We start from the raw sequence: 26,390 nt of genomic DNA, 5'->3' as shown, positions 1-26,390 counted from the left end.
GCCTGACTACCTTTTCACCTGCTCTCTTGTATGTACAATATTTTAACCCTTCTCCTAATTATCATGTCATCCAACTCCTGAGCTTATACTGTCACATAGTTTCTACACTCAGTTGTAGGTCTGTGCATTCCTCTTCTTCTGCCAACAAATGTGCTTTCCTCCTCTTCTTTGTCATCCATCCACAGTTTCTGAATTTCCACAGACACCCTGAAGGTTAACGGTGCCAGGGGCGGGCACTCATATTTGTTTTGAAAAGTTGCCGGATGCCCTTCCTAATGCAACCCTTTGCATTTTGTCTGGGCTTGGGACGGGCCAACAGATTGCACAAACTTGTGCCCCCACAGGGCTGCATTAATATGAGTGGCATATGCTGGGTCTTTTCCAGAATAACGTAGATCCTTCTGGAGATCAGGCATTTTTCACCACTGTAATTACTAGGGACAGAAAGTTTGTCAGAGATACGGCATAAAAAAGAAGAATTTCAAACTTATTGAGGATAAAATATGAATCGATCAAACCGTTGTCTCCAGTTATCTCTGTGAGATTCCCTCTTTTTAATGTCAGGAAACTGGGTAAAAAAAATCAATGTTGATGAATTACATCATTACAATCTATGATCTGGACTTTTAGCTGCAAACAGAAATTAGCTGGTTTTGCATTTTAAATTAGGTTACACCATTAAATTTCAATTTTATGATCTCGTGTCAAATAGGGTAAAAAGGCAGTGGTATTGCCGTTATTCTTAAAGGTCATGTGTCATCCTTATAAACATTCAAAAATAGATATTGTAATGAAAAATACAAACAACATTATTCACTTCAATGTCTATACAAAAAAATAAATGTGACCGGAGAGCATGTCATCCATGCACAAAATTGCAGAAGTGTCATTCTACGACATCCAAGTGGTCGCCATATTGGCTGCATCCCCTGTCCGTGACGTCACCCGGACATTCGCCAATGTCCACACCCCTTCTGACACAGAAGCTCTTTTCGAAGAAGAGAACTTCACACAACCGAGTGAAGTTACCGGGGCAACTTTACACTATTGTTTCGAGCCATTTTCAGATGATATGCATCACATCCAAACCACCTCCCGTCCGATCCACTTCCACGGCGGATATAAACCATCGCAGCACATCGCAGCCGGCCGGCATGGCTAATTTTCGGCGCCGAGGTGGCTTATCATGGAGCCTAGCCCTCGCTGCCTTAGGGGGTTGTTCATTGCCGCCGCAGTACGCGATGAACAACACCGTCGAGCCTGGGCGCGTTACTGCGTTGTCGTCCCACACGCTGAGTGAGGCATTGTCGGGTGTGTTCTTCAGAGCCGCCGGCGTCCGCAAGCCCGATGGGCAGCCTTCGCTGAAGCCGTGACTGGCGAACGTGGCGCCTCAGCCGGTGTGGCTCATTTTCGGCGCCAAAGTGGCTTATCACGGAGCCCAGCTGGGCTGCTTTAGGGCGTTGTTCATAGCCACCGCGGTCTGCGATGAACAACAGCGTCGAGCCGGGACACTTTACGGCGTTGTCGTAGTACGCGGCTGAGTGCTGCATTGTCGGCAACGTTGTTCAGTGCCGCCGCCGTCTGCGAGCCTGACCCGCAGCCTTCGTTGCCAAAGCAACGCAGCAGCCTTCACCGGCGAGCCTGACACCGTTCGACGCGCACATTGACAGATTTAGCATCCCTGTCATACGTACGCGGATCTTTTGTTACGTTATGAGAGACCGATTACATGGTCCGCCCAAAACTATTATTTTTTTTTAGTAGCTGTATACAGACCTACCTGTCATTTGGAACCCACGAGGCTCTCGTCCTCTGCACCCGTGCAATCCATTTTTCAGGATGAACTGAGTCTCTTGCAAATTTATGAAGGGCAAATCCATCCTCCCGAGTGTTCAAGCAATGTCCAGCAATGCAATGAGCCGACATTTTTGCTAACACGAAGGAAGAACGAGCTACCTTCCTGGAGGTAAAACTAATAGAAACAAACGAGTCCACTTGAGAGCAGTCCTGCCATGTACGTCACTTCCTACTTCTTCTTGAAAACAAATCCCTCAAGAGGATTTTCATGGCGGGGTTACAAAAAGCTATATACGTCAAAATCATGTTTTGTGGTGAAAAAACGTATGGGTCCATGTCGGCTGCCGTATTTTAATTAATAACATTCTAAAAATCATGCATTTCATGACAGTGGCCCTTTAACTCATTATTTCAGTGTAATGAAATTTATACTGGATGGTTTTAGCTACTTTGAATATCTGTTTTTTAGTTAGCAGTCACTCAAAGATTATTGTTGTTATAATGTATAGACAGAACATTTCTGGAAGATCTTTCAGAACTGTCAGATATTTGTACTAAGTGCAACTATTATGTCATAACAAAACTTTAACATTCATGTTGACAATAACATGGAAATAAAATCCAAAGAACTCTTTGCCATACTAGACACATTTGAACTCTCTCAATATATTAAGAGTCCAATTAATACTCAAGGTGACATTAAAAAAAAAAAAATCCAGAAAAGTACATTGAGTTTCGATCTGAACCGCTTATCCTCACATAGGCCCCGGGACAAACACCAAATTTACTACGACCTCTACAGTCTTTGTAATTTTAACCAAGAGTTAGTCAGGACTAGACAGCAACACCTTTCTGAAATTATTAGTAAGAACCTTAACAATACTCGCACCCTGTTTGCTGTGGTTGACAAGCTCACAACCCCTCCGAATCAGATCGCTCCAGAACTTGTCATAGCTGATAAATGCAAGAGTTTGCCTGTTATATTGTGAAAAAATAAAATCCATCAGGTTAAATATTAGCACAAATCAGCAAAATGTACAACATCTGAAGCCATCCAGGGAAGGGTCCATTACCATGTCAGAATTTGATACAGTTGACCAAAAAAACTGTAAAGAAAAATGTTCAGCAGCTCAAACAATCAGCGAGCTGTCTTGACTCAATAACAACTGACTTTAAAAAACTATTGTGAAATCATAGCTAGGTGATTTGCAACAAATAATTAATTGCTCACTTCAGTCTGGAGCATTTCCTAAAGCTCTCAAAGTGGCTGCTGTTCATCCTCATCCAGTACTCGATGCTTCCTGTTCACAAGCAAAGCAAAGCACATTTATTTGTATAGAGATCGTGCTCATGACGTCACCGTTTTTACGGCACCATATTGCCGGTCAAACAATGCTGCTCTGCAGTACGGGACTGATTGAAACGGAGCAGATTTTTCACAATGCCCAAGACCTGTTCTGCTGTTGGTTGTCACAATAGACAAGGCAGTTCTTCAAAGATATAATTCTATAGAAAACCAGCTGAAAAGACTAAAAAAAATGGATGGATTACCAGTCAAACATAGCTGCTCGGCAGTATAGGAGTCGCTGAACGGGAGCAGATTTTTCACAATGCCCGAGACCTGTTGTTTGGTTGTCACAATAGATGAGACAGTTCTTCAAACACATCATTTTATAGAATACCACCTGAAAAAAACAGAAAAGATCAATGGATGTAGGAAATTAAACAGGATGGATGGTGCTTATCATTAATCATTTCATTTCAGGAAGGACTTCGTCTTTTCAATCTCAAATCAACACGAAGTATTTATAATGCCATGTTGACTCAATTGAGAACAATGCATTAAAAAAAGAAAAAAACGTATGTCACGGAGAGGTTTACGGAGGTAAACATGTGGCAGCGATATGCTTCTGAGTATGGAGGAAACGACTCCCTGTCCCAATCAAAGTTAATGAATGCGAGTTTGTGTAAAACCAGGGGTCATTTATTGAAATATTGGTATTTGTATTGAAAAAGTCTGAACGGGTCCATCACTGTGTGGGATTTATTCCTGATTGAGAACAGTTCCAGTATTTATGCGTCCAGACTTTTATACGCTTTCAAAGTTTTCTGTGAATATCTTGATGACTTATTTACCATTTATATGTGTATATTCAGTTGTCCAAGACAGGGAAGCGAATTATGTTAAATTTCTTACTGGCGAAAACATCGACTTCTGCATGAAATATGCATGCTCTATGCCAAGTGTCTCTAATTTTTCCACATACCTTCATTTGTGATCACCTTCTAAATGTTTAACTGTATCAGTCAAAACTATGGGTGAGAAGACGCATTTTTATTTCGTCTCAGTCGAATTACTTTCAACAATGCTTTGTTTGATCAGCAATATGTGCTTTATATGATTAAAAGGATTTGAATACAAAGAGGTAAAAAATGTTATTTGTGAAAAAACAAAAACAAAAATGAAAACAAAAAAAATATATATATATAAAATAAAAGTACAATAAAAAACAACGTATAGTGCAAGAAATATTGAAATTGGAAATACTCGAAAAAGCATCAGAAAAAACAAGAGTTTTCAACATGGATTTAAAAACATTCTGTCAGGGGCATGGCCAAGCCACTGCCATGGGCATTAGAGACTAATTAGAACAGGCATTTAAGCCTTGAGTGTGTCATCTACATCTGCAAGTCCGTTGTGTGACTGCATATTGGATACTCCACGGTCGTGTGTAAATTCGCAAGCTTTGTTTACTGCGAGAAGGAGGAACTGCTTATGTGCTTTACATGATTAAAGGCATTTGAAAACAGAGATAAAACATTAAAATGGGATAAAAATAAAATGACAAACACAATATAAAAAAAAGACAATTAAAACCGCATACAATGCAAATAATATGATCAAAAAGTGCATATATTCTAAAAATCATGAGAAAAAAGAAGAGTTTTCAACCTGAATTTAAAAACATTCACACTTGGGGCTGACCTCACCTCTGTTGGCAACTTATTTCATTTGTGTGCAGCATGATAGCTAAATGCTGCTTCACCATGTTTGCTTTGGATTCTGCGCACCACTATTTGAGCTGAGTCAGTCGATCAATCAGAACACCAAGGTTTCGGACTTGGTCTTTGCTTTTTAAAGATAGAGAGTCCAGGTGTTTACTAACAGCAATTCTCTTTTCTTTATTGCCAAAAAACAATTGTCTCAGTTTTGTTGTGTTTAAATTTAAGAAAATTTTGGCTGATCCAGTTATCTGATTTAGACAGTGACACAATACCTCAATTGAACTGTAGTCATCTGGAGACACTACTAAATATAAGAGTGTGTCATCAGCATAGCTATTGTAGTCAACAAAGTTTTGAAGAAATTGACCCAAGGGTAGCATATACAGGCTGAACAGGAGAGGTCCAAGAACTGACCCTTGAGGGACCCCATTGGTCATTGCCATTCGCTGAGACGGAGCACCTCCAATGGTCACAAAGTAGCTCTTTCCTCTAGGTAGGACTTAAACCATTTAAGGACTGTTCCATTTAGTCCTACCCACGTTTCCAACCTGTTTAGCAGTATATTGTGATCTACCATATCAAAAGCCGCATTGCGATCCAACAAGCCCAAACTCGACCTCTTTCCTGAGTCAGTATTGAACCTTATTGTCACGTCCCATCGGAACGGGGGTAGGACCCAAATGCAGGACTCGGACGATGCAAGGTAGTTCAAGGAGAAACGTTTATTATATGCCGAGGTCGGGGATCGAGCAGGCAGTCCGTTGCAGCAGCAGTAGTTGGGACGTCGGGCGAAGAGAGCAGGTGAGCGGGCAGGCAGGAGTCGGTACACAGGAGAACAATCAAAGCAGGCAGAAGTAACGAAGGAGTCAGGCTTACAAGGTTGGTCGGAGAACAGGTGAAGGTCGGTACACACAGGTTGACGATCAGGGATACGAGAGTGCTGTAACGGGACATGAAGCTCAACGAACTGGCGGGGACCAATCGTCATCGGGGTGATATAGATACACATACTAATCAGCCCGCTTGAGACGCAGGTGTGCGCCTCAATCAGCGCACCCGCGCAGGCACCCGCACATCTTGTGCTGGAGCGGCAGGATCATGACAGTACCCCCCCTCAAAGGCATGGCTCCCAGACATGCCTAAACGAAAAAACACAGACAATAATTAACACAGGCAGGGGTGAGCGGAAGGGGGGTCCGGAGGAGGGCACGCCCCCCCCCTGAACCCCAGTCTGGTGGCCATCCAGACCACTAAATGCAAGGCGTCCGGGTGGACAGGTCAGGAGGACGACCCGGACGCCAAGCACCAGGGTCCCCACGGAGCGATTCGGGCGGACGACATCTGTGAGGAACCAAACGACGAAGCAGGAACCAGGCCGAGGCAGGCAACTGCTCCGGACGAGAACCTCCCACGCTGTGGTTGCGAGATGACCAGGGACTGGTCGCCACCGAGGCTTGGTCAGGAGGCAGCCGTGGATTGGTCACCAACGAGGCCAGGTCCTGAAGCAGCTGGGAGCCCTCAGGAGCGACGAGGGTGATGGAGAGAAGGACTAGAGCCATGACCGCCACCATTACCATCACAGCCATCCCGAAGTCTCTCCAGCTCCGGGGTGGCTCATCAGAACTCCCCAGCTCTTGTCGTCGTCGAGACACGGGAACGTGAGGAGGCCACGGTGCCATCGCCCCCTCCTGGACAGGAACGTGAGGCGGCTGGGGAACCGTTGCCACCTCCTGGACAGGAATGTGAGAAGGCGGAGGCAGCATCACCAACTCCACCTCTTCCTGGACGGGAACGTGAGGAGGCCGCGGTGCCATCGCCCCCTCCTGGACGGCAACGTTAGGCGGCTGGGGATCCGTTGCCACCTCCTGGACAGGAACATGAGAAGGCGGAGGCAGCATCACCAACTCCACCTCCTCCTGGACGGGAACGTGAGGAGGCCGCGGTGCCATCGCCCCCTCCTGGACGGCAACGTGAGAAGGCGTCGACACCATCGCCATCCCCACTTCCTCCTGGAAAGCAACGTGAGAAGGCGGCGACACCATCACCGCCACCTCCTCCTGGACAGCAACGTGAGAAGGCAGCGACACCATCACCGCCATCTCCTCCTGGACAGGAACGTGAGAAGGTGGTGGCACCATTGCCACCTCGTGGACGGAACATATAGACGTGCCCGTCACGTCGGAGCAGGAACAGGGGACGACCGCGGACCGGTGCCGACAGAGCAAGAACGGGGCGCGACCGCGGACCAGTCGCCACTGGTACTCCAGGGCACGGACGAGAAGCGGCTGTGGAGACGTCGCCACCTCCTGGACAGCAACGTGAGGCGGCATCGGCTCAGTCCCCACTGCCACGTGAGCTTGCAGTGCATCTGTTGAAACAGCAACGTGGGCGTGGCGCGGTGGCGAATCCGTTTCCAGGGCAACGTGAACAAGAGTCGGCAGAGAGTCAGTTGAAACTGACACGTGGGCATGTCTCGGGAGCGGGTCAGTTCCAGCTGCCGCGTGAGCTCTGCTCGGAACAGCCAAAACCTCGACGTGGGAATGGCGAGGAGGCGGGTCAGTTTCCACAGCTACGTGCGCTTGGCGAGGTGGCGAGTCCGTTCCCACTGCGACGTGCACATGGCAAGGTGGTGAGTCCGTTCCCACTGCAGCGTGCCCTTGGCGAAGGGGCGGGTCGGTTTCCACGGCAACGTGAACGAGAGTAGGCAGAGAGTCAGTCGAAACTGACACGTGGGCGTGTCTCGGGAGCGGGTCAGTTTCAACTGCCACGTGAACCTGCATCAGTAACGAGTCCGTCGCAGTTGTGACGTCAGCATAGCTCGGCTGGTTCGCCAATCCTTGCCGGACCTGGGCGGTGAGAGCCGCCAATTCAGCGCTCTGCCGCTCTATCTCCGCCCGCATTTCGCGGCGGAACGCCTCGTGATTTGGCGGCTCCTCCTCCCTCTGGGCTGGAAGCTTCGCCACCAGCTGCGGGTCTGCCGGTTTCGCCGTTGCCGGCGAAGAGTGGGAGGACGGTGTCTTAGTTGCCGCGCAGCGGGAGGCACAAGGGACCGCCCCGCCGGGGCGTCTCCTCCGGCCGCCACGCGGAGGTCCCGGGTAGATGGCCAAGCGGGTTCCCTCATACGGATTGGTGTACTTGGACCTACCGGGTGAAGACGCTCGGGTGCTGGAAACGCGGGGAGGTGAAACAAACTGACTGGGATGAAAGATCGGACGAGCAGATTCATAATCAGAATAATCGGAGTCGTACAAATCACGGTCCTCCTCATATTCCGAAAACTCAGAGTCCAGAAGAATATGAGGAGCCGGACGAGTCGTGTTCGGGACGTATTCATACCTCGCTGGCGGAGCGTAAGACACGGAAGCGGAGGACGTCAGGGAGCCTACCCGGATCGGACAGGCTTGGTCCTCCAGCAGACGGTCTACCTTGCGTCGGTCCCGGCAACGCTGGGTCTTTCCTGCTGGGTCCTGTGTTGGCCAGTTCGTTCTGTCACGTCCCATTGGAACGTGGGTATGACCCAAATGCAGGACTCTGACGATGTAAGGTAGTTCAAGGAGAAACGTTTATTATATGCCGAGGTCAGGGATTGAGCAGGCAGTCCGGCGCAGCAGCGGTAGTTGGGACGTCGGGCGAAGAGAGCAGGTAAGTGGGCAGGCAGGAATCGGTACACAAGAGAACAATCAAAGCAGGCAGAAGTAACGAAGGAGTCAGGCTTATAAGGTTGGTCAGAGAACAGGCGAATGTCGGTACACACAGGTTGACGATCATGGATACGAGAGTGCTGTAACGGGACATGAAGCTCAACGAACTGGCGGGGACCAATCGTCATCGGGGTGATATAAATACACAGACTAATCAGTGCGCATGAGACGCAGGTGTGCGCCTCAATCAGCGCACCCGCGCAGGCACCCGCACAGCTCGTGCTGGAGCGGCAGGATCATGACACTTATATCATTTTGCACTTTGATAAGATCAGATTTTCTACTGTGATGAGTTTGGAAACCTGATTAAAATTAGTCAAAAAGTCAATTTAAATTCAAGAAATTGCTGAGTTGATAAAAAAAATAACTTTCTGAGGAATCTTGGCTATGAAGAGGAGATTTGAGATGGGTCTATAGCTTGCTAACATGGAATCGTCCAGTGCTCAGTTTTTTAGAAGAGGCTTAACAACAGCTACTTTGTGAGCTTTGGGAAACTCACCAGACTGAAGTGAGCAATTGATTATTTGCTGCAAATCAGGTAGCACTGACTTCATAATAGTTTTGAAAAAGTCAGATGGTATTGAGTAGAGACAGCTCATTGATGGTTTCAACTGCTGAACAGTTTTCTCTACAGGTTTTTCGTCAACTGTATCAAAATCTGACAACTTAGTAGAGTTTTCTCTGGGAGGCTTCATATGTGAGATCATTCTATCTTTTTGCTGATTTGTGCTGACATTTGACCTGATGGATTGTATTTTTTCACTAAAATAACAGGCAAACTCATTGCATTTGTCAGCTGTTACGAGTTCTGGATCTATCTGATTCGGGAGGGGGGGTGTAAGCTTGTCAACCACAGCAAATTGAGCACGAGTATTGTTGAGGTTCTTACTGATGATTTCAGAAAAGTGTTGATGTCTCGCTCTAACTAACTCTTGGTTAAAATTACAAAGACGCTGTCTGTAGAGGTCTTAGTCAATTTGGAGTTTAGTCTTTCTCCACTTGCATTCCGCTTTCTTACACTCTGATTTAGATCTCTTGACCCTCATTGTGCTCCTCCATGGTGTTCTAGGTCACCTCAGGATTGTCTTAGTTTTAACAGGTAAAATTGTCTAAAAGTTAATCAACTGTCTCAGCATTCAGTCTTTAGCACAGCCACAGTCTCCATAAACTTAGTGGCGGTACTCTCATTTATATACCTTTTTCCAATAGAGATAGAGGTTGTCGGAACTTTTGGAAGAATCTGTAATTCAAAAATTACACAAAAATGGTCAGAAATAGCCATATCCTGAATGTCAATCGATTGAATTTCAACATCCTTAGAGATGACCAGGTCTAAGATGTGACCTTGAGTGTGAGTTGGACTCTTAATATGTTGAGAGAGGTCAAATCTGTCTAGTAATTGCAGAATGTTCTTTGGATGTTTTTTCCATTTTATTGTCAACATGAATGTTAAATTCCCCTGTTATGACAAAATAGTTGTACTCAGTACAAATAACTCACAGAGGTTCTGCAAAATCCTCCATAAATTTTCCATTCTATGTTGGAGGTCTATAAATTAAAATGATAACCTTTGGATCACCCTTAACTAAAAAACAGAGACATTCACAAGAGCAAAAATCCCCTCGTATAATTTCTTTACATTGCAATAATGATTTAAAAATAACAGCAATACCACCATACCTTTCTTCCCTGTTCGACACTTGTTCATAAAATTAAAATTCTTCTGGTGTTGCCTCATTTAGAATGGTATTACAGCTACTTTCTGTTAACGTTGTTTCATTAAAAACAAAAAGTCCAGACCATAGCTTGTAATGATCTCATTGATCAACAGTGATTTGTTACCCAGTGACCTGACATTAAAGTCTCTCAGACAGGCTGGACAGAATGGTTCGATAGACTCACATTTTATCCTCACTAAGTTAGAAGTTCTACATTTTTGGTGCCATATCTTTTTGACCAACTTTCTGTCCCTTGTAATTTCAGGGATGAAAAATGCCTGATCTCCACAGGGGTCTGAGCTAGTCTGGAAAAGACCCGGTAAATATCAGTCAGATTTACAGCTAGTCCTCATCGGTGTAGGAGGGGCCTTTCACTTTGTGGACGGTGGTTTCAGGCGAGGGGGGATGGGACGAAGATCTTGGTGTTGTATGGGCTGGACTACAACGTTAACAATAGTCTTCTTCCTGTCCATCAGACCCAACATTGCATTCAGGCTGGGAGAGAGGGTGCCAACAATGTTCAATGGAATTTCAACATCCTTAGAGATGACCAGGCCTAAGAGGGAAAGAGGTGTGGGAGATTTAAAGTGCTGGCAAATTCCATTTGTCATTTGCTCATCAGATTGTTTGGATGATGCAAATGAATCTGTGTGCACCTTGTCTCGCCTTATCTCTTGTTCCTCTGATTGTTTGTGAACAACTGGATCCTTTTGTCCTTGTTTTTTGTAAACATTATCTCTACAGGGTGGTGAATTACACACACAGTAGAAAATGTTGGCAGCTAATAACTTAACCCCTTGTCTATTTAGACAGAAACTGTCTGCTTTGTAAAGTTTTTACGCTCCCAATTAAAGGCAGAAATTGTCAATGAAACTCACGGATAGTGCAGTGCACACCTTGCCTAACCGCCTATTCAATTGGCGGAGCCTTGAAAAAAACGTTCATCTCCAGATCGTACAAGTGGGAGAGGTCCGCTTATAAAAACCTCAGCATCCATCCTTTGCACTTTTGTTCGGATATATATGAAATCTCGGTACAGTACCTCTGGTTGGTGCTTGACTACATCCAGTGCCCATGTATGTATAGTGACAGATTTTGTGGTTGGGTGCTGATCATGATCACCAGGATTTTTTGAGAAATATCAGACACCGTGTCATTAGTAAAACACTACATTGGTGTTCTTCTCACTGCAAAAGGGTTTCACATCCTTGATGGCTCCATCACTAACTATTAATGATTGGGGTCCCAATTTTTTTCTTGGATGATTTAATTTCATACCTTTCAGTGGTGGTGGAGGATGAGCATTCTTGGCCTAGGTCTTGTTAGACTGCCTCAAATCTATTCATAAGTCTGACATTAATATTTTGCACTGACTCACATTCTTTTTTCTTGCTCTTCGCTGTAACGACCATCCATGACCGATCACTTGGTGTTGAGGCGGCCCGCAATGCAGGCCAACCAGATTTTTCGGTAACCGCCTGGTGGTGTTGTCTTCCTTTTAAAATGTCCCATATGTTTGGGCTTTGCTCCCAGTAAATTCCAAGGAGAACTGCTGGGGTGTCCGTTATCCTTACCACAGTTCACTTCAGTCCTCGTTGTTGAGCTCGGTGGCTGTCTGTTCGCACACCTCTGCTCACCATTTTCAAACATCTGTAGAGTGGTTTCATTTCCTGACTGTCCATTTACATCCACATAGACTTCAAGACGTCAGATTTTTGATTCCAGAATTGACACCCTCTGCAGTAATCCACGATAGTCCTCAGTAGAGAAGGAAGGCATTTTGACGACTGGTCTTGTTGCTCACACCAGGCTTGTGCCAATTAGCAGGCCATGCTCACATAATGATGAAACAACTGATTATCCACAAAAAAGAAAAAAACAATCCCATAGATTTAAAAGTATCCAGGAGTCATTGGGCCTAAAAATATATTTAAGAAGTACATTAGAGGTACAGCCAAAGTTAGATGTTTTGGAGACAAGGTTTGGGAGAGCAGACTTTGATGGTTTGGATGTGTATTGAGCTCGTGCGCTGAAATCACGTGACTGGCCATATTGCCGGTCAAGCAAAGCATTGTTCAATGCTAAGTCCATGGAGACGAAACCTAAATACGTCTCCCAGAGTTTTGTCCGAGACCGTTACCATTTAGAAGGTGATAATAAACGAAGGTACGTAGAAAATTTAGAGACACTTGGGATAGAGGATCCATATTTAATGTCGAAGTTGATGTTTTTTGCCAATAAGAAACTGGACTGTTAACCTGCTTCCGTTCATCTTGGACAACTGGATCTACACATATATCTGATGAGTAAGTCGTCGAGGTTTACACAGAAAAGTTTGAAAGCGTACAAAAGACTGGACGCATACAAATACTTCGTTACTGGATCTGTTCTAAATCAAGAATAAAGCCACTCTGATTTTTTCAATACAAATACCAATATTTAAATAAATTATGCCTGGCTTTACACAAACACGCATTCATTAACTATGATTTTGAAAAAATGACGACGGGTTGACGGCTTATGAACGCGGAAGCGTGTTGCAGCAACACGTTAAACTTCGCTAAACCTCTCTGTGACAGACGTTTTTTTTTAAATATGAACTGTTCTCAAATGAGTCCAATGCGTATTTAAATGTGAAAATAAACCGCTGGGATAGGCTTCAGCCCCCGTACACGGAATCACGTTGCGGCCACACGTTAACTACGTAAACCTCTCTGTGACAGATGGTTTATTTTTTCTTTGAAAATACACATTGGAGTCAGGTTATACTGGAATTCCCTTAAACTGTAATGTTCGCAGATGATATTGTGATCTGCAGTGAAAGCAAGGGAGCAGGCAGAGGAAAAATTAGAAAGATGGAGGCACGCACTGGAAAGAAGAAGAATGAAGATGAGCTGAAGTAAAACCAGAATATATGTGCATGAATATGAGGGGCGGAGGAGGAGGAGTGAAGCTCCAGGGAGAAATGATAGCGAGGGTGGAAGACTTCAAATACTTGGGATCAACAATACGGAGCAATGGAGGGTGTGGTAAAGAAGTGAAGAAACGGGTCCAAGCAGTGTGGAACAGTTGGCGGAAGGTGTCTGGTAGTCTGTGCGATAGAAGTCTTCGCTAGGAAGCAGTGCACCGTCAGCACTGTGTATAGTGGGGACAGGGCACTGCTGACCTCAACTCGGGATGTTGTGAGCCAGTGGGGAGAATACTTTGAAAACCTCCTCAATTCCTCTCAATTTACTAGTCGATCTACGTTCCTACCCTCACCTATGGACATGATCTTAAGGTCATGACCAAAAGAACAAGCTCCCAGATGCAAGCGGCCAAAATGAATTTCCTCCGCTGGAGGTCAGGACTCTCCCTCAGAGAAAGGGTTAGAAGGTCGGTCATCCAGGAGGGGCTCAGTGTCAAGCTGCTAGTCCTCCTCATTGAGAGGAGCCAGATGAGATGGCAGTGGGATCTGATTCGGACGCCTCCCTGGTGAGGTGTTCATGCTATGTCCCACTGGAAAGAGACCCCGGGGACGACCCAGGACACGCCAGAGAGACTGTCTCTTGGGTGGCTTGGGAACGCCTCGGGATCGTTCCGGGAGAGCTGGAAGAAGTGGCTGGGGAAAGCGAAGTCTGGGTATCCCTGTTGAAGCTACTTCCCCTGCGACCCGACCCAGAAAGCACACTGGTGGTACACACGCAAACCTCATGGTATGAAAAGATAGATAAGTGGTATGGAAAATGAATGAATTACGTTATTGTTCATCATTTTTGAGAAGAAATATAATTTTTTAAAAATCTTTGTGGCACGCTGAAAAAAATATATTGAGAGCTCGGTGTGCGTGAATATGTGCAAGTCATTGTAAGTGTTGGTGTGTGTGTGTACAAATATATATATAGTCCTTTTTACTTGAAAGACATTGGAAATCTGGGTATTTTTAAATACTTGTCTTTTTTTTATAGACGACATGCAGCCATGCTGTGTTCTCCGTTTATCCTGGTCTACAGTCTGGCACTGTGTTGTCTACAGTATGCATGGGCCATGGAACTGAACTGCCTACCACTGTGGGAACCATGAGTCTCAGACAGTTAGGGCTACATAAAGCCCAGTACCCCTGTCTGAGACTGGGAACAATGGTATAGTAAAAGCAAAATAAAAATAAAAACCCCAACAACATGTTTATGGTATTTAGCTTTCTGCAATTGCAGAATCTAAAGGCTGTCCAACACCAAGCCAATTGGCCAAAACTGACTGAACTGTCCTGGAACATGGTACACTGTTCTCCTATTATTCTTGGGGTGTAAGGAACATAACCCCCACTAATTGCGATCGAAAACAATACGGTGTTCCCTTGTTATTTGTGGGGGTTAGGCACTTTACAATACAAATAATGGATGAAGTACTCATACGATATGTACCATAAATTTGCAACCATAAGATGCACATAAAAGTCCAAAATTATTATAGTAATTACTTTTCCCTTCTGTAAGCAGAAAAAGCTTACATGGCCCCACACGTTACCTCTGTTGGCAGATCATTACTGATGATGTAGTACACACTCACGATGTCACATTGAAACAAAATTTATCATACCACAGCAAACAGAATAGCATCAATAGCAAATAACAAAAGAATGACTCGAAAAATAATTAACACAAAACATGCAGTTTTAATGCTATTTACATGCTCTTAGGATGCTTTGCGGCACAAAGGACCTTCTGACTGCTGCAAAGTGTGATGGGATGATGTAAGTATTGTTTAAAGTGCATGTTGAGTGTCAATTATTTCTCAAGTCATTCTTTTATTTGTTTTATTATAGGCTAGTTTCCACATTCTGTTTGCTGTGTTGTGATACTTTTTAGTTTAGTAGCAGAAAACGCATACATTGCCCACCACACTGCATGTGGAGGCAAGTCATTCCTAACGATGTACACCTCACGGTGTCACATTGAAACTAAATTCATCACACCACAGCACACAGACTAGCATAACTAGAAAATAACATAACAAAAGAATGAGTAAAGAAATAATTGACACAAAACATGCAGTTTAAATGCTATTTACATGCTCCGAGCATGCTTTGCGGGACTAAGGAGGTCCTTAGTCATGCAAAGCATGCTGGGAGGATGGCAGGACCCAACCCCTGAATATCCCAGCCCAAGCTTGAAACAGTCAGAAATGGCTGCCGCACGCCCGGTTTGACCCTCCTACGAGCACCTGTTCTCGCAGGCTGGACCTGGACGCTAGACTTGTTTGTCTTGACCTTGGTCAACGCTTGTAAGTGTAAACTTGCAGCCTACTAAATCTATAGATTGGTGCATATTTGAATGCAGCCCTATGGGGGCACAAACCAGTGCAATCTGTAGGCCGGTCCCAAGCCCGGATAAATGCAGAGGGTTGCGTCAGGAAGGGCATCCGGCGTAAAAACTGTGCCAAACAAATATGAGCGTTCATCTAAAGAATCCCATACCGGATCGGTCGTGGCCCGGGTTAACAACGCCCGCCCCCGGCACTGCTAACCTACAGGGCGTCGGTGGAAATTCAGGTACTGTGGGTCGAAGACAAAGAAGAGGAGGAAACCGGATCCAGCGTCAGAAGAAAAAGAGGAATGCACAGAGCCTACAACTGAGTGTAGGGACTTTGAATGTTGGGACTATGACAGGAAAAGCACAGGAGTTGGTTGACATGATGATTAGGAGAAAGGTTGATATTCTGTGCATCCAAGAGAGCAGGTGGAAAGGTAGTAAGGCTAGAAGTTTGGGAGCAGGGTTTAAATTATTCTACCACGGAGTAGATGGGAAGAGAAATGGAGTAGGGGTTATTTTAAAGAAGAGCTGGCTAAGAATGTCTTGGAGGTAAAAAGAGTATCAGATCGAGTGATGAGACTAAAATTTGAAATTGAGGGTGTTAAGTATAATGTGGTTAGCGGCTATGCACCACAGGTAGGATGTGACCTAGAGTTGAAAGAGAAATTCTGGAAGGAACTAGATGAAGTAGTTCTGAGCATCCCAGACAGCGAGAGAGTTGTGATTGGTGCAGATTGTAATGGACATATTGGTAAAGGAAACAGGGGCGATGAAGAAGTGATGGGTAAGTACGGCATCCAGGAAAGGAACTTTGAAGGGCAGATGGTGGTGGACTTTGCAAAAAGGATGGAGATGGCTGTAGTGAACACTTATTTCCAGAAGAGGGAGGAACATATAGTGACCTACAAGAGCGGAGGTAGAACCACGCAGGTAGATTATATTTTGTGCAGACGATGTAATCTGAAGGAGGTTACTGACTGTAAAGTAGTGGTAGGGGAGAGTGTAGCTCGACAGCATAGGATGGTAGTATGTAGGATGATTCTGGTGGTGGGTAGGAAGATTAAGAAGACAAAGGTAGAGCAGAGAACCATGTGGTGGAAGCTGAGAAAGGAAGAATGTTGTGCGGCCTTCCGGAAAGAGGTGAGACAGGCTCTCGATGGACAACCGAAGCTCCCGGAAGACTGGACGACGACAGCCAAGGTGATCAGAGAGACAGGCAGGAGAGTACTTGGTGTGTCATCTGGTAGGAAAGGGGAGAAGGAGACTTGGTGGTGGAACCCCAAAATACAGGGAGTCATACAAGGAAAGAGATTAGCGAAGAAGAAGTGGGATACTGAGAGGACTGAGGAGAGGCGAAAGGAGTACATCGAGATGTGACGTAGGGCAAAGGTAGAGGTGGCAAAGGCTAAACAAGAGGCATATGAAGACATGTACACCAGGTTGGACACGAAAGAAGGAGAAAAGGATCTCTACAGGTTGGCCAGACAGAGGGATAGAGATGGGAAGGATGTGCAGCAGGTAAGGGTGATTAAGGATAGAGATGGAAATGTGTTGACTGGTGCCGGTAGTGTACTAAATAGATGGAAAGAATACTTTGAGAAGTTGATGAATGAAGAAAATGAGAGAGAAGGAAGAGTTGAAGAGGCAAGAGTGAAGGACCAGGAAGTGGCAATGATTACTAAGGGGGAAGTCAGAAAGGCACTACAAAGGATGAAAAATGGAAAGGCAGTTGGTCCTGATGACATACCGGTAGAGGTATGGAAGCAATTTGGAGAGATGGCTGTGGAGTTTTTGACCAACTTATTCAACAGAATACTAGCGGGCGAAAAGATGCCTGAAGAATGGAGGAAAAGTGTTCTAGTTCCCATTTTTAAGAACAAAGGGGATGTTCAGAGCTGTGGGAACTATAGAGGAATAAAGTTGATGAGCCACACAATGAAGTTATGGGAAAGAGTAGTGGAGGCTTGACTCAGGACAGAAGTAAGTATCTGCGAGCAACAGTATGGTTTCATGCCTAGAAAGAGTACCACAGATGCATTATTTGCCTTGTGGATGCTCGTGGAAAAGTACAGAGAAGGTCAGAAGGAGCTACATTGTGTCTTTGTGGATCTAGAGAAAGCCTATGACAGAGTACCAAGAGAGGAACTGTGGTACTGCATGCGTAAGTCTGGTGTGGCAGAGAAGTATGTTAAAATAGTACAGGACATGTATGATGGTAGCAGAACAATGGTGAGGTGTGCCTTAGGTGTGACAGAGGAATTTAAGGTGGAGGTGGGACTGCATCAGGGATCAGCTCTGAGCCCCTTCCTGTTTGCAGTGGTAATGGATAGGCTGACAGATGAGGTTAGACTGGAATCCCCTTGGACCATGATGTTCGCAGATGATATTGTCATATGCAGTGAAAGCAGGGAGCACGCAGAGGAACAATTGGAAAGATGGAGACATGCACTGGAAAGGAGAGGAATGAAGATTAGCCGAAGTAAAACAGAATATATGTGCGTGAATGAGAAAAGTAGAGGGGGAAGAGTGAGGCTACAGGGAGAAGAGATAGCGAGGGTGGACGACTTCAAATACTTGGGGTCAACAATACAGAGCAATGGAGAGTGTGGTCAGGAAGTGAAGAAACGGGTCCAAGCAGGTTGGAACAGCTGGCGAAAGGTGTCTGGTGTGTTATGTGACAGAAGAGTGTCTGCTAGGATGAAGGGCAAAGTTTACAAAACAGTGGTGAGGCCGGCCATGATGTACGGATTAGAGACGGTGGCACTGAAGAAACAACAGGAAGCTGAACTGGAGGTGGCAGAAATGAAGATGTTGAGGTTCTCGCTCGGAGTGACCAGGTTGGATAGGATTAGAAATGAGCTCATTAGAGGGACAGCCAAAGCTGGATGTTTTGGAGACAAGATTCGAGAGAGCAGACTTCGATGGTTGGACATGTTCAGAGGCGAGAGAGTGAGTATATTGGTAGGAGGATGCTGAGGATGGAGCTCCCAGGCAAAAGGGCGAGAGGAAGACCAAAGAGAAGGTTTATGGATGTGGTGAGGGAAGACATGAGGGCAGTTGGGGTTCGAGAGGAAGATGCAGGAGATAGGCTAAGATGGCAAAAGATGACACGCTGTGGCGACCCCTAACGGGACAAGCCGAAAGGAAAAGAAGAAGAAGAAGAAGAGGTGCATATTTGGGTTACACTGCCGACAATAGTGAATCCGACTATGTTTCCGGCCACCCCACCCTCACTGACCACCTTTGTGTCACAACTCAGCTTCCCCAACCAATGTTCATCTGTCTTCATTTGTTTGTCTCTTGTCTTATCTTGTCTGTTGTTTGAGATTCCCAGGTTAGTTCCTATTATAAATATAAAATCCACTACGTGTATCCTCCTTTTTGCATTTGAGGAAGAAGAATTGATGAGGTGCTGTAAAACAGAACCCAAATTGATTCATTGTAGCAAACCTCCAAGGTTTATGATGGACGGGTCATGAATTCTGGGCGTTCAGAAGGTTTCTTGTCTTGTTTCCTTGTATAGCATCTGGAGTAGCTATGGACTAGCAGACTAGCTATGTGCCCATTGTGGTTTTGGGAATCATATTTGAGTGTTGCTGTGTAAAAAAAGAGCATTCGGGAAGTCACTGTTGGTCAAAAGGGGTTGTACAAACCGTGAATATTACATACAGCAAGCTCCAAGCTCAGAATAGCTCTGTTTTGAGAAAAAAAAGACATTGGTACCTACGATGATGGCCATTTTTGCTTTGAGTTAAACAAGCTTCTCAGTGAACGTCATTTGGTCATTTACAGTACATGTAAAGAGTCTCGGGATCAAACCGTGCTGTTGAAGAAGCATCGAATGTGTATAACTTCAAAACGTGTATGACCTAAACAACGGGTACAACGAGGGATGTGAGGACTTATAGGAAATTTGACAAGTCCTACGTTAGTACCAAAATACAAGCCGTATCATTCGAGTAGAAGCTGCTCGGCCCAAGTTTTACCTCACGCTAACAACCTTACCTAATCCCTTACATCCACATATCCTTTGAATCGTCATATCCATTATATTTTCATACAGGTAGTATGTGATTTGTGTATCTTATGTGCCGACTGTGTTTATTTGATAGCTTTTAACTGAGTTAAACTTTAAAATAGATTAAGTAGTACATCAATTGTATGTTGACTTTATATATTTGTCTTTTATCTAACTTTAACATAAACTAAGTAGTGTGTGAATTGTGTATCTTATGTGCTGACTTTGTTTATTTGATTGTTTGTTTTTGTCTATCTGCAGCCCTAAGGGGTGCACAATTCCAGTGCGTCCTGTAGGCCGGTCCCAAGCCCGGATAAATGCAGAGGGTTGTGGCAGAAAGGGCATCCGGCATAAGACTGTCCCAAGCATATATGAGCGTTCATCAAATATCTTCCATAACTGACAAGTCGTGGCCCAGGCTAACTATGCACGCACCGGCACTGTTAATTTGCAAGGCGTAGGTAGAAATTCAGGTAATGTAGGTCAAAGACAAAAAAGAGGAGGAAAGCGACTTAGTCGGCAGTCGAAGAAGAGGCATGCACAGTCTCTACAACTATGTGTAGGGACTTTGAATGCTGGGACTATGATGGGAAAAGCTCAGGAATTAGTTGACATGATGATTAGGAGAAAGGCTGATGTATTGTGCATCCAAGAGAGCAGGTGGAAAGGTAGTAAGGCTAGAAGTTTGGGAGCGGGTTTAAATTATTCTAACACGGAGTAGATGGGAAGAGAAATTGAGTAGGGGTTATTTTAAAGGAAGAGCTGGCGAAGAGTGTCTTGGAGGTGAAAAGAGTATCAGAACAAGTGATGAGGCTGAAATTTAAAATTGAGGGTATTGTGTATAAGGTGATTCGTGGTTATGCCCCACAAGTAGATGTGACCTTGAGTTGAAAGAGAAATTTTGGAAGGAACTATACAAAGTAGTCCTGAGCATCCCAGAGAGAGAGAGTTGTGATTGGTGCAGATTTCAAAGGACATGTTGGCGAAGGAAACAGGGGTGATGAAGAAGTGATGGGTAAGTACAGCATTCAGCAAAGGAACTTTGAGGGTCAGATGGTGGTGGACTTCGCAAAAAGGATGGAATTGGTGGTGGACACTTATTTCCAGAAGAGACGGGAATAGAGAGTGACCTACAAGTGCGGAGGGAGGAGCATGCAGGTGGATTATATTTTGTACAGACGATGTAATCTGAAGGAGGTTACTGATTGTAAGGTTGTGGTGGGAAAGAGGGTAGCTTGACAGCATAGGATGGTGATGGTGGTGTGTAGTAGACTGGTTGCGGGTAGGAAGGTTAAGAAGACAAAAGTAGAGCAGAGAATGAGGTGGCGGAAGTTGAGGAAGGAAGAATGTCATCTGGCCAATCGGAAAGAGGTGAGACAGGCTTTAGATGGACAGGAAGAACTCCTAGAAGACTGGAATACTACTGCCAAGGTACTCAGAGAGACAGGCAGGAGAGTACTTGGGGTGCCTTCTGATAGGAAAGGGGAGAAGGAGACTTGGTGATGGAATTCCAAAATACAGGAAGTCATCCAAGGAAAGAGACGAGCGAAGAAGAAGTGGGACATGGAGAGGATTGAGGAGAGGCGGACGGAATACAATGAGATGCGACGTAGGGCAAAGGTAGAGGTGGCGAAGGGTAAACAAGAGGCATTTAACGACATGTACACCAGGTTGGATACGAAAGAGGGAGAAAAGGATCCCTACAGGTTGGCCAGACAGAGGAATAGAGATGGGAAGGATGTGCAGCAAGTAAAGGTTATTCAGGATAGCGGTGGAAATATGGTGACTGCTGCCAGTAGTGTGCTAAGTAGATGGTAAGAGTACTTTGAGAAGTTAATGAATGAAGAGAATGCGAGAGAAGACCGGGAAGTGGCAATGATTAGTAAAAAGCCGCAAAAAGATCCGATGTAGCATCACTTGTAGCCTCAGTAACCCAAACTCCTGCAATAAACGATGTCTAAAAAGGGTGACCAAATATTAAAAAAACCCCCAAAAACTCTGTTTCACTCACTTTTGAGACACCAACAGCACGTCTGTTTTTAAAACTTTGTGCATGGGAGTTTAACCAGTTTTAAAACTTAGTGTGGGACAAAGAGTTCCACCAAAGTGCAGTGATAGCTATCACACACTGTGAAGCCAATTCATCTAACTCATAATACCTACATTCAATTTATTTATCAAAACTAAAGAATTGGTTGAATTAGTTCTAAATTTAGGGCGTTGGAGTCCCCAACAATAACATTGCTCAACTTAAAGTGAAGACACATACTAACCCTTAAAAGATAAAAGTTTCACTTGAACTCTTGGGAGCTTGTGCTCATCTTTGCGTCCCCGCTGAAATGGAGCGACCGACAGGATGGTCTGGTGAAGTCCAGACTTGAAGCTGAAAAGCATGAAAAAGTCCAGTTAGCTACACAGTTGATAAACACCAACACACGTTTAAACTTGGCTGAAGCAAGCCTCCTTAATATAGAAATGCAATGGGACGATACAGAGGCTTGATTCACCGACTTCAATGCTGCAGCTGAGGCTGCCCAGGTGACGTCTACAAATGGCGGGGAATGAACTATGATGATGACAATCCGATACTGATGTACATTTGATTCCGTTATTTCGTTTGCGTTATTTTTCATTAATTACCAAAAATCTCTAAAAATCATGATTTTTTAAAATCCATTTTGGAATAAGGCTGTAACATTTAGAAGATAAGATTGCAGGTATCCATTGTGGCTCTCAATTTCATATATTTCTGCAGTTAGATTTGATTGTCTTTTAGTGCAATTATGTTTTCAAGCAGGTTCTGTATTTTGCTGGTTAGTATTTCCCACTTTCGTTTACTTAATTTATTTGCCTCAATTCTCATTTTGTCATTGCTTTCCATATTTTTTTTCTCCTCAGCTCCTCCTCACTTCAACTTTCTGGCTTTTAGTACATCAATCAGTAAAGGAAAACTTCCGCAGGAGTAGGAGAAGGGCTACACCACTAGAAGAAGTGACTACAACAGGTTAATTTGAACATGAATAAATACCTGTTGAAATTGAAAGACTTTCTCAATGCTTTGAATCAATCGTAATTGGACTCTTCTCTTTGTTTTAAAAGATGTTTTGCCTCCCACCCAAGCAGTTTTCATGCGACAAGGCTTAATTAGGATGCCATAGCCAGTGTTAGTGTGAATGGGATGTCATGTGTTATTTTTCTCAAAACATTGTATGATGCTTATGACATAACGTTGTACACTTCTCTAATTTACAACAGCGCATTAGCCTCTGTTGCAGCATCTTGTGGTGCATTTGGAATTATTCTCCTATGCGAGAAGTGAAGCAATTTGAATCTGTACTCAACAATGGGACGAGAGGCGGAGTAGCTTAGCAGAGCTTCTCATCGTCAGAGGTTGATATAAAGAAAAGCAAAAAAAAGCAAATTTATTTGAATAAGGCATTTCATATTCAAGGTAACTCAACGTACTTTACATGATTAAACACATTCAAATAACTAAATCCTTTGAAAAAGTACCATTATAACAGCTTTTATGTCAAGAAATATAGCTGAAAAGTGGAAGTACGCTAAAACTCATGAGAAAAAGCATTTTTAATCTATTTGAAAACACTCCATGGGGGCTGACCTCACCTCTGTTGTCAACTTATTCCATTTTTTTGCTGCATGTTAGCTGAATGCTGATTCACCATGTTTACTTTAGACTCTGCACTCCATTATTAGACCTGAGTCAGTCGATCTCAGAGCCCGACTGGGTTTGTATACCATTAGCATTTCTTTCATGTATTCAGGACCTAAACCATTTAGTGATTTATAGACCAGTAGTAGAACTTTAAAATCTATACTAAAACTGAATAGAAGGCAGTGTAAAAACCTAAAAATTGGAGTTGTATGCTCTGATTGCTTTGTTGTGGTCACAACCCAAGCTGTAGCATTCTGAACAAGCTGTGGCATTTGAATTCTGTTTTTGGAGAGCCCAGTCAGAAGACCATTCCAATAGTCACGTCTCCTTGAGATGATAGGACGGATGAGCTTCTCCTTGTCTGCTTGACAGATGCAATCCTTCACTCCAAATATGTTCTTCAAATGGTAAAAGGCAGTTTTAGTAATTGATTTGATACGTCTGTTAATTGATTTGACACGACTGTCAGGTTCCGATCTATCTGAACACCAAGACGTTGGACTTGGTTTTTGCTTTTTAAAGATAGTGAGTCCCAGTATTTACAAACAGCAATCCTTCTTTTCTTAGTTGCCAGAAACAATTATCTCAGTTTTGTTGTGATTTCATTGAAGGAAATTTTGACTTATCCAGTTCTTTATCTGCTTTAGACAGTGGCACAACACCTCAATTGAACTAGTCATTTGGAGACACTGCTACATATAACTGTTATTCATCTGCATTGCTATGATATTCAAAACCCAAGTTCTAAAAAATCTGACCCAAGGGAAGCATATACAGCTGCCCCTGATGCTGTCCAACTGTCTTGTGTCAAACATCAAGACTTGAAAGTTCTTGGGAATTACAGTCTCAGAGGACCTGAAGTGGGAGACGAACATCAACTCTATCCTCAAAAAAGCCCAGCAAAGGATGCACTTCTTACTGCTTCTGAGGAAGCACGGGCTGTCACAAGAGTTGCTGAGACAGTTCAACACAGCGATCATCCAATCAGTACTGGGTACCTCCATCACAGTCTGGTTTGGGGCCGCCACAAAAAAGGACAAACTCCGACTGCAACGGTCATTCAAAACCGCTGAACGGATTGTCCGCACCACACTAGGCCACTTTTGAGGACTTGCATACAATGCGAACTAGGTCCAGGGCAGGCAGGATCATTTCGGATCCTCCACATCTTGGCCACCAGCTCTTCTAGCGACTTCCATTGGAAAACCACAACAGATCAATGAAAGTCAAAACAAGCAGGCATTCAGTTTTTTCCCTCTGGCAATTACAGTGAAGAAAATAAGTATTTGAACACCCTTCTATATTGCAGTTTCTCCCACTTAGAAATCATGTAGGGGTCTGAAATTTTCATCATAGGTGCATGAGAGAGAGATAACCTAAAAAAGAAAAATCCAGAAATCACAATGTATGATTTTTTTAAATGATTTATTTGTGTGATACATCTGCAAATAAGTAATTGAACACCTGTCAGGGTTAGGGTTAGGAAGACCTGTTAGTCCGCCTTTAAAAGTCCACCTCCACTCCCTGTATTATCCTGAATCAGATGCACCCGTGTGAGGTTGTGAGCTGCATCGGACACCTGTCCACCGCATACAACCAGTAACACCCAAACTTGTATCATGGCCAAGACCAAAGAGCTGTCCAAAGACACCAGAGACAAAATTGTACAACTCCACACAGCTGGAAAGGGCGACGGAGAAATTGCCAAGCAGCTTGGTGAAAAAAGGTCCAATGTTGGAGCAATCATTACAAAATGGAAGAAGCTAAACATGACAGTAAATCTCTATCGGAGTGGAGCCCCATGGAATACAGTAAGACGTCATGGTTTGAAATCATGCATGGCACGGAAGGTTCCCCTGCTTAAACCAGCACATGTCAAGGCCTGTCTTAAATTTTCCAATGACCATTTGGATGTTACAGAGGAGTCATGGGAGAAAGTTTTGTGGTCAGATGAAACCAAAATGGAACTTTTTGGTCATAATTCCACTAACTGTGTTTGGAGGAAGACGAATGATGAGTTCCATCTCAAGAACTCCATACCTACTGTGAAGCATGGGGCTGGTTGCATCATGCTTTGGGGGTGTTTTTCTGCACATGGGACAGGACAACTGCACTGTATTAAGGAGAGGATGACCGTGGCCATGTGTTGCGAGATTTTGGGGAACAACCTCTTTCCCTCAGTCAGAGCATTGAAGATGGGTCATGGCTGGTTCTTTCTTCATGACAATGACCCGAAGCACACAGTCAGGAAAACCAAGGAGTGGCACCGTAAGAAGCACATCAAGGTTCTGGTGTGGCCTAGCCAGTCTCCAGACCTAAACCCAATAGAAAATCTTTGAAGGGATCTGAAACTCTGTGTTTCTCAGTGACAGCCCATAAACCTGTCTGATCTAAAGAATATTTGTTTGGAGGAGTGATCCAAAATCCCTTCTGCAGGGTGTGCAAACCTGATGGACAACTACAGTAAATATTTGACCTCTATAATGTCAAACAAAGGCGGTTTTCTCAGGTATTCAAATACTTATTTGCAGCTGTATCACACAAATAAATCGTTAAAAAAGATCATACATTGTGATTTCTAGATTTTTCTTTTTAGATTATCTCTCTCACAGTGGATTTCTCTATGATTTCTAAATAGAAGAACTCGCAATATAGCTTCTTCTTTTCCTTTCGGCTTGTCCTGTTAGGGGTCGCCACAGCGTGTCATCTTTTTCCATCTTAGCCTATCTTCTGAATCTTCCTCTCTAACCCCAACTGCCCTCATGTCTTCCCTCACCACATCCATAAACCTTCTCTTTGGTCTTCCTCTCGCTCTTTTGCCTGGCAGCTCCATCCTCAGCACCCTTCCACCAATATACTCACTCTCTCGCCTCTGAACATGTCCAAACCATCGAAGTCTGCTCTATTGAATCTTGTCTCCAAAACATCCAACTTTGGCTGTCCCTCTAATGAGCTCATTTCTAGTCCTATCCAACCTGCTCACTCCGAGCGAGAACCTCAACATCTTCATTTCTGCTACCTCCAGTTCTGCTTTCTGTTGTTTCTTCAGTGCCACCGTCTCTCATCCGTACATCATGGCCGGCCTCACCACTGTTTTGTAAACTTTGCCCTTCATCCGAGCAGAGACTCTTCTGTCACAAAACACACCAGATACCTTCCACCAGCTGTTCCAACCTACTTGGA

At 44.3% G+C, this 26,390-nt stretch overlaps 1 protein-coding gene across 1 annotated transcript in view; it reads left to right on the top strand.

Moving 5' to 3' along the window:
* Positions 1 to 26,390, top strand: part of piezo1 (piezo type mechanosensitive ion channel component 1 (Er blood group)) — a 324,721-nt gene that overhangs the window by 111,061 nt on the left and 187,270 nt on the right. The window contains 3 exon segments of the mRNA XM_061837790.1: positions 14,170 to 14,252; positions 14,255 to 14,343; positions 22,430 to 22,535. Coding sequence (XP_061693774.1) covers positions 14,170 to 14,252; positions 14,255 to 14,343; positions 22,430 to 22,535 — 278 coding nt within the window.

Source organism: Syngnathoides biaculeatus, chromosome 12 (genome assembly GCF_019802595.1).
Source record: "Syngnathoides biaculeatus isolate LvHL_M chromosome 12, ASM1980259v1, whole genome shotgun sequence".
Lineage (NCBI taxonomy): Eukaryota > Metazoa > Chordata > Actinopteri > Syngnathiformes > Syngnathidae > Syngnathoides > Syngnathoides biaculeatus.
The sequence above is the reverse complement of the archived record's forward strand: the minus strand, read 5'-3'. Positions and strand labels throughout refer to the sequence as shown.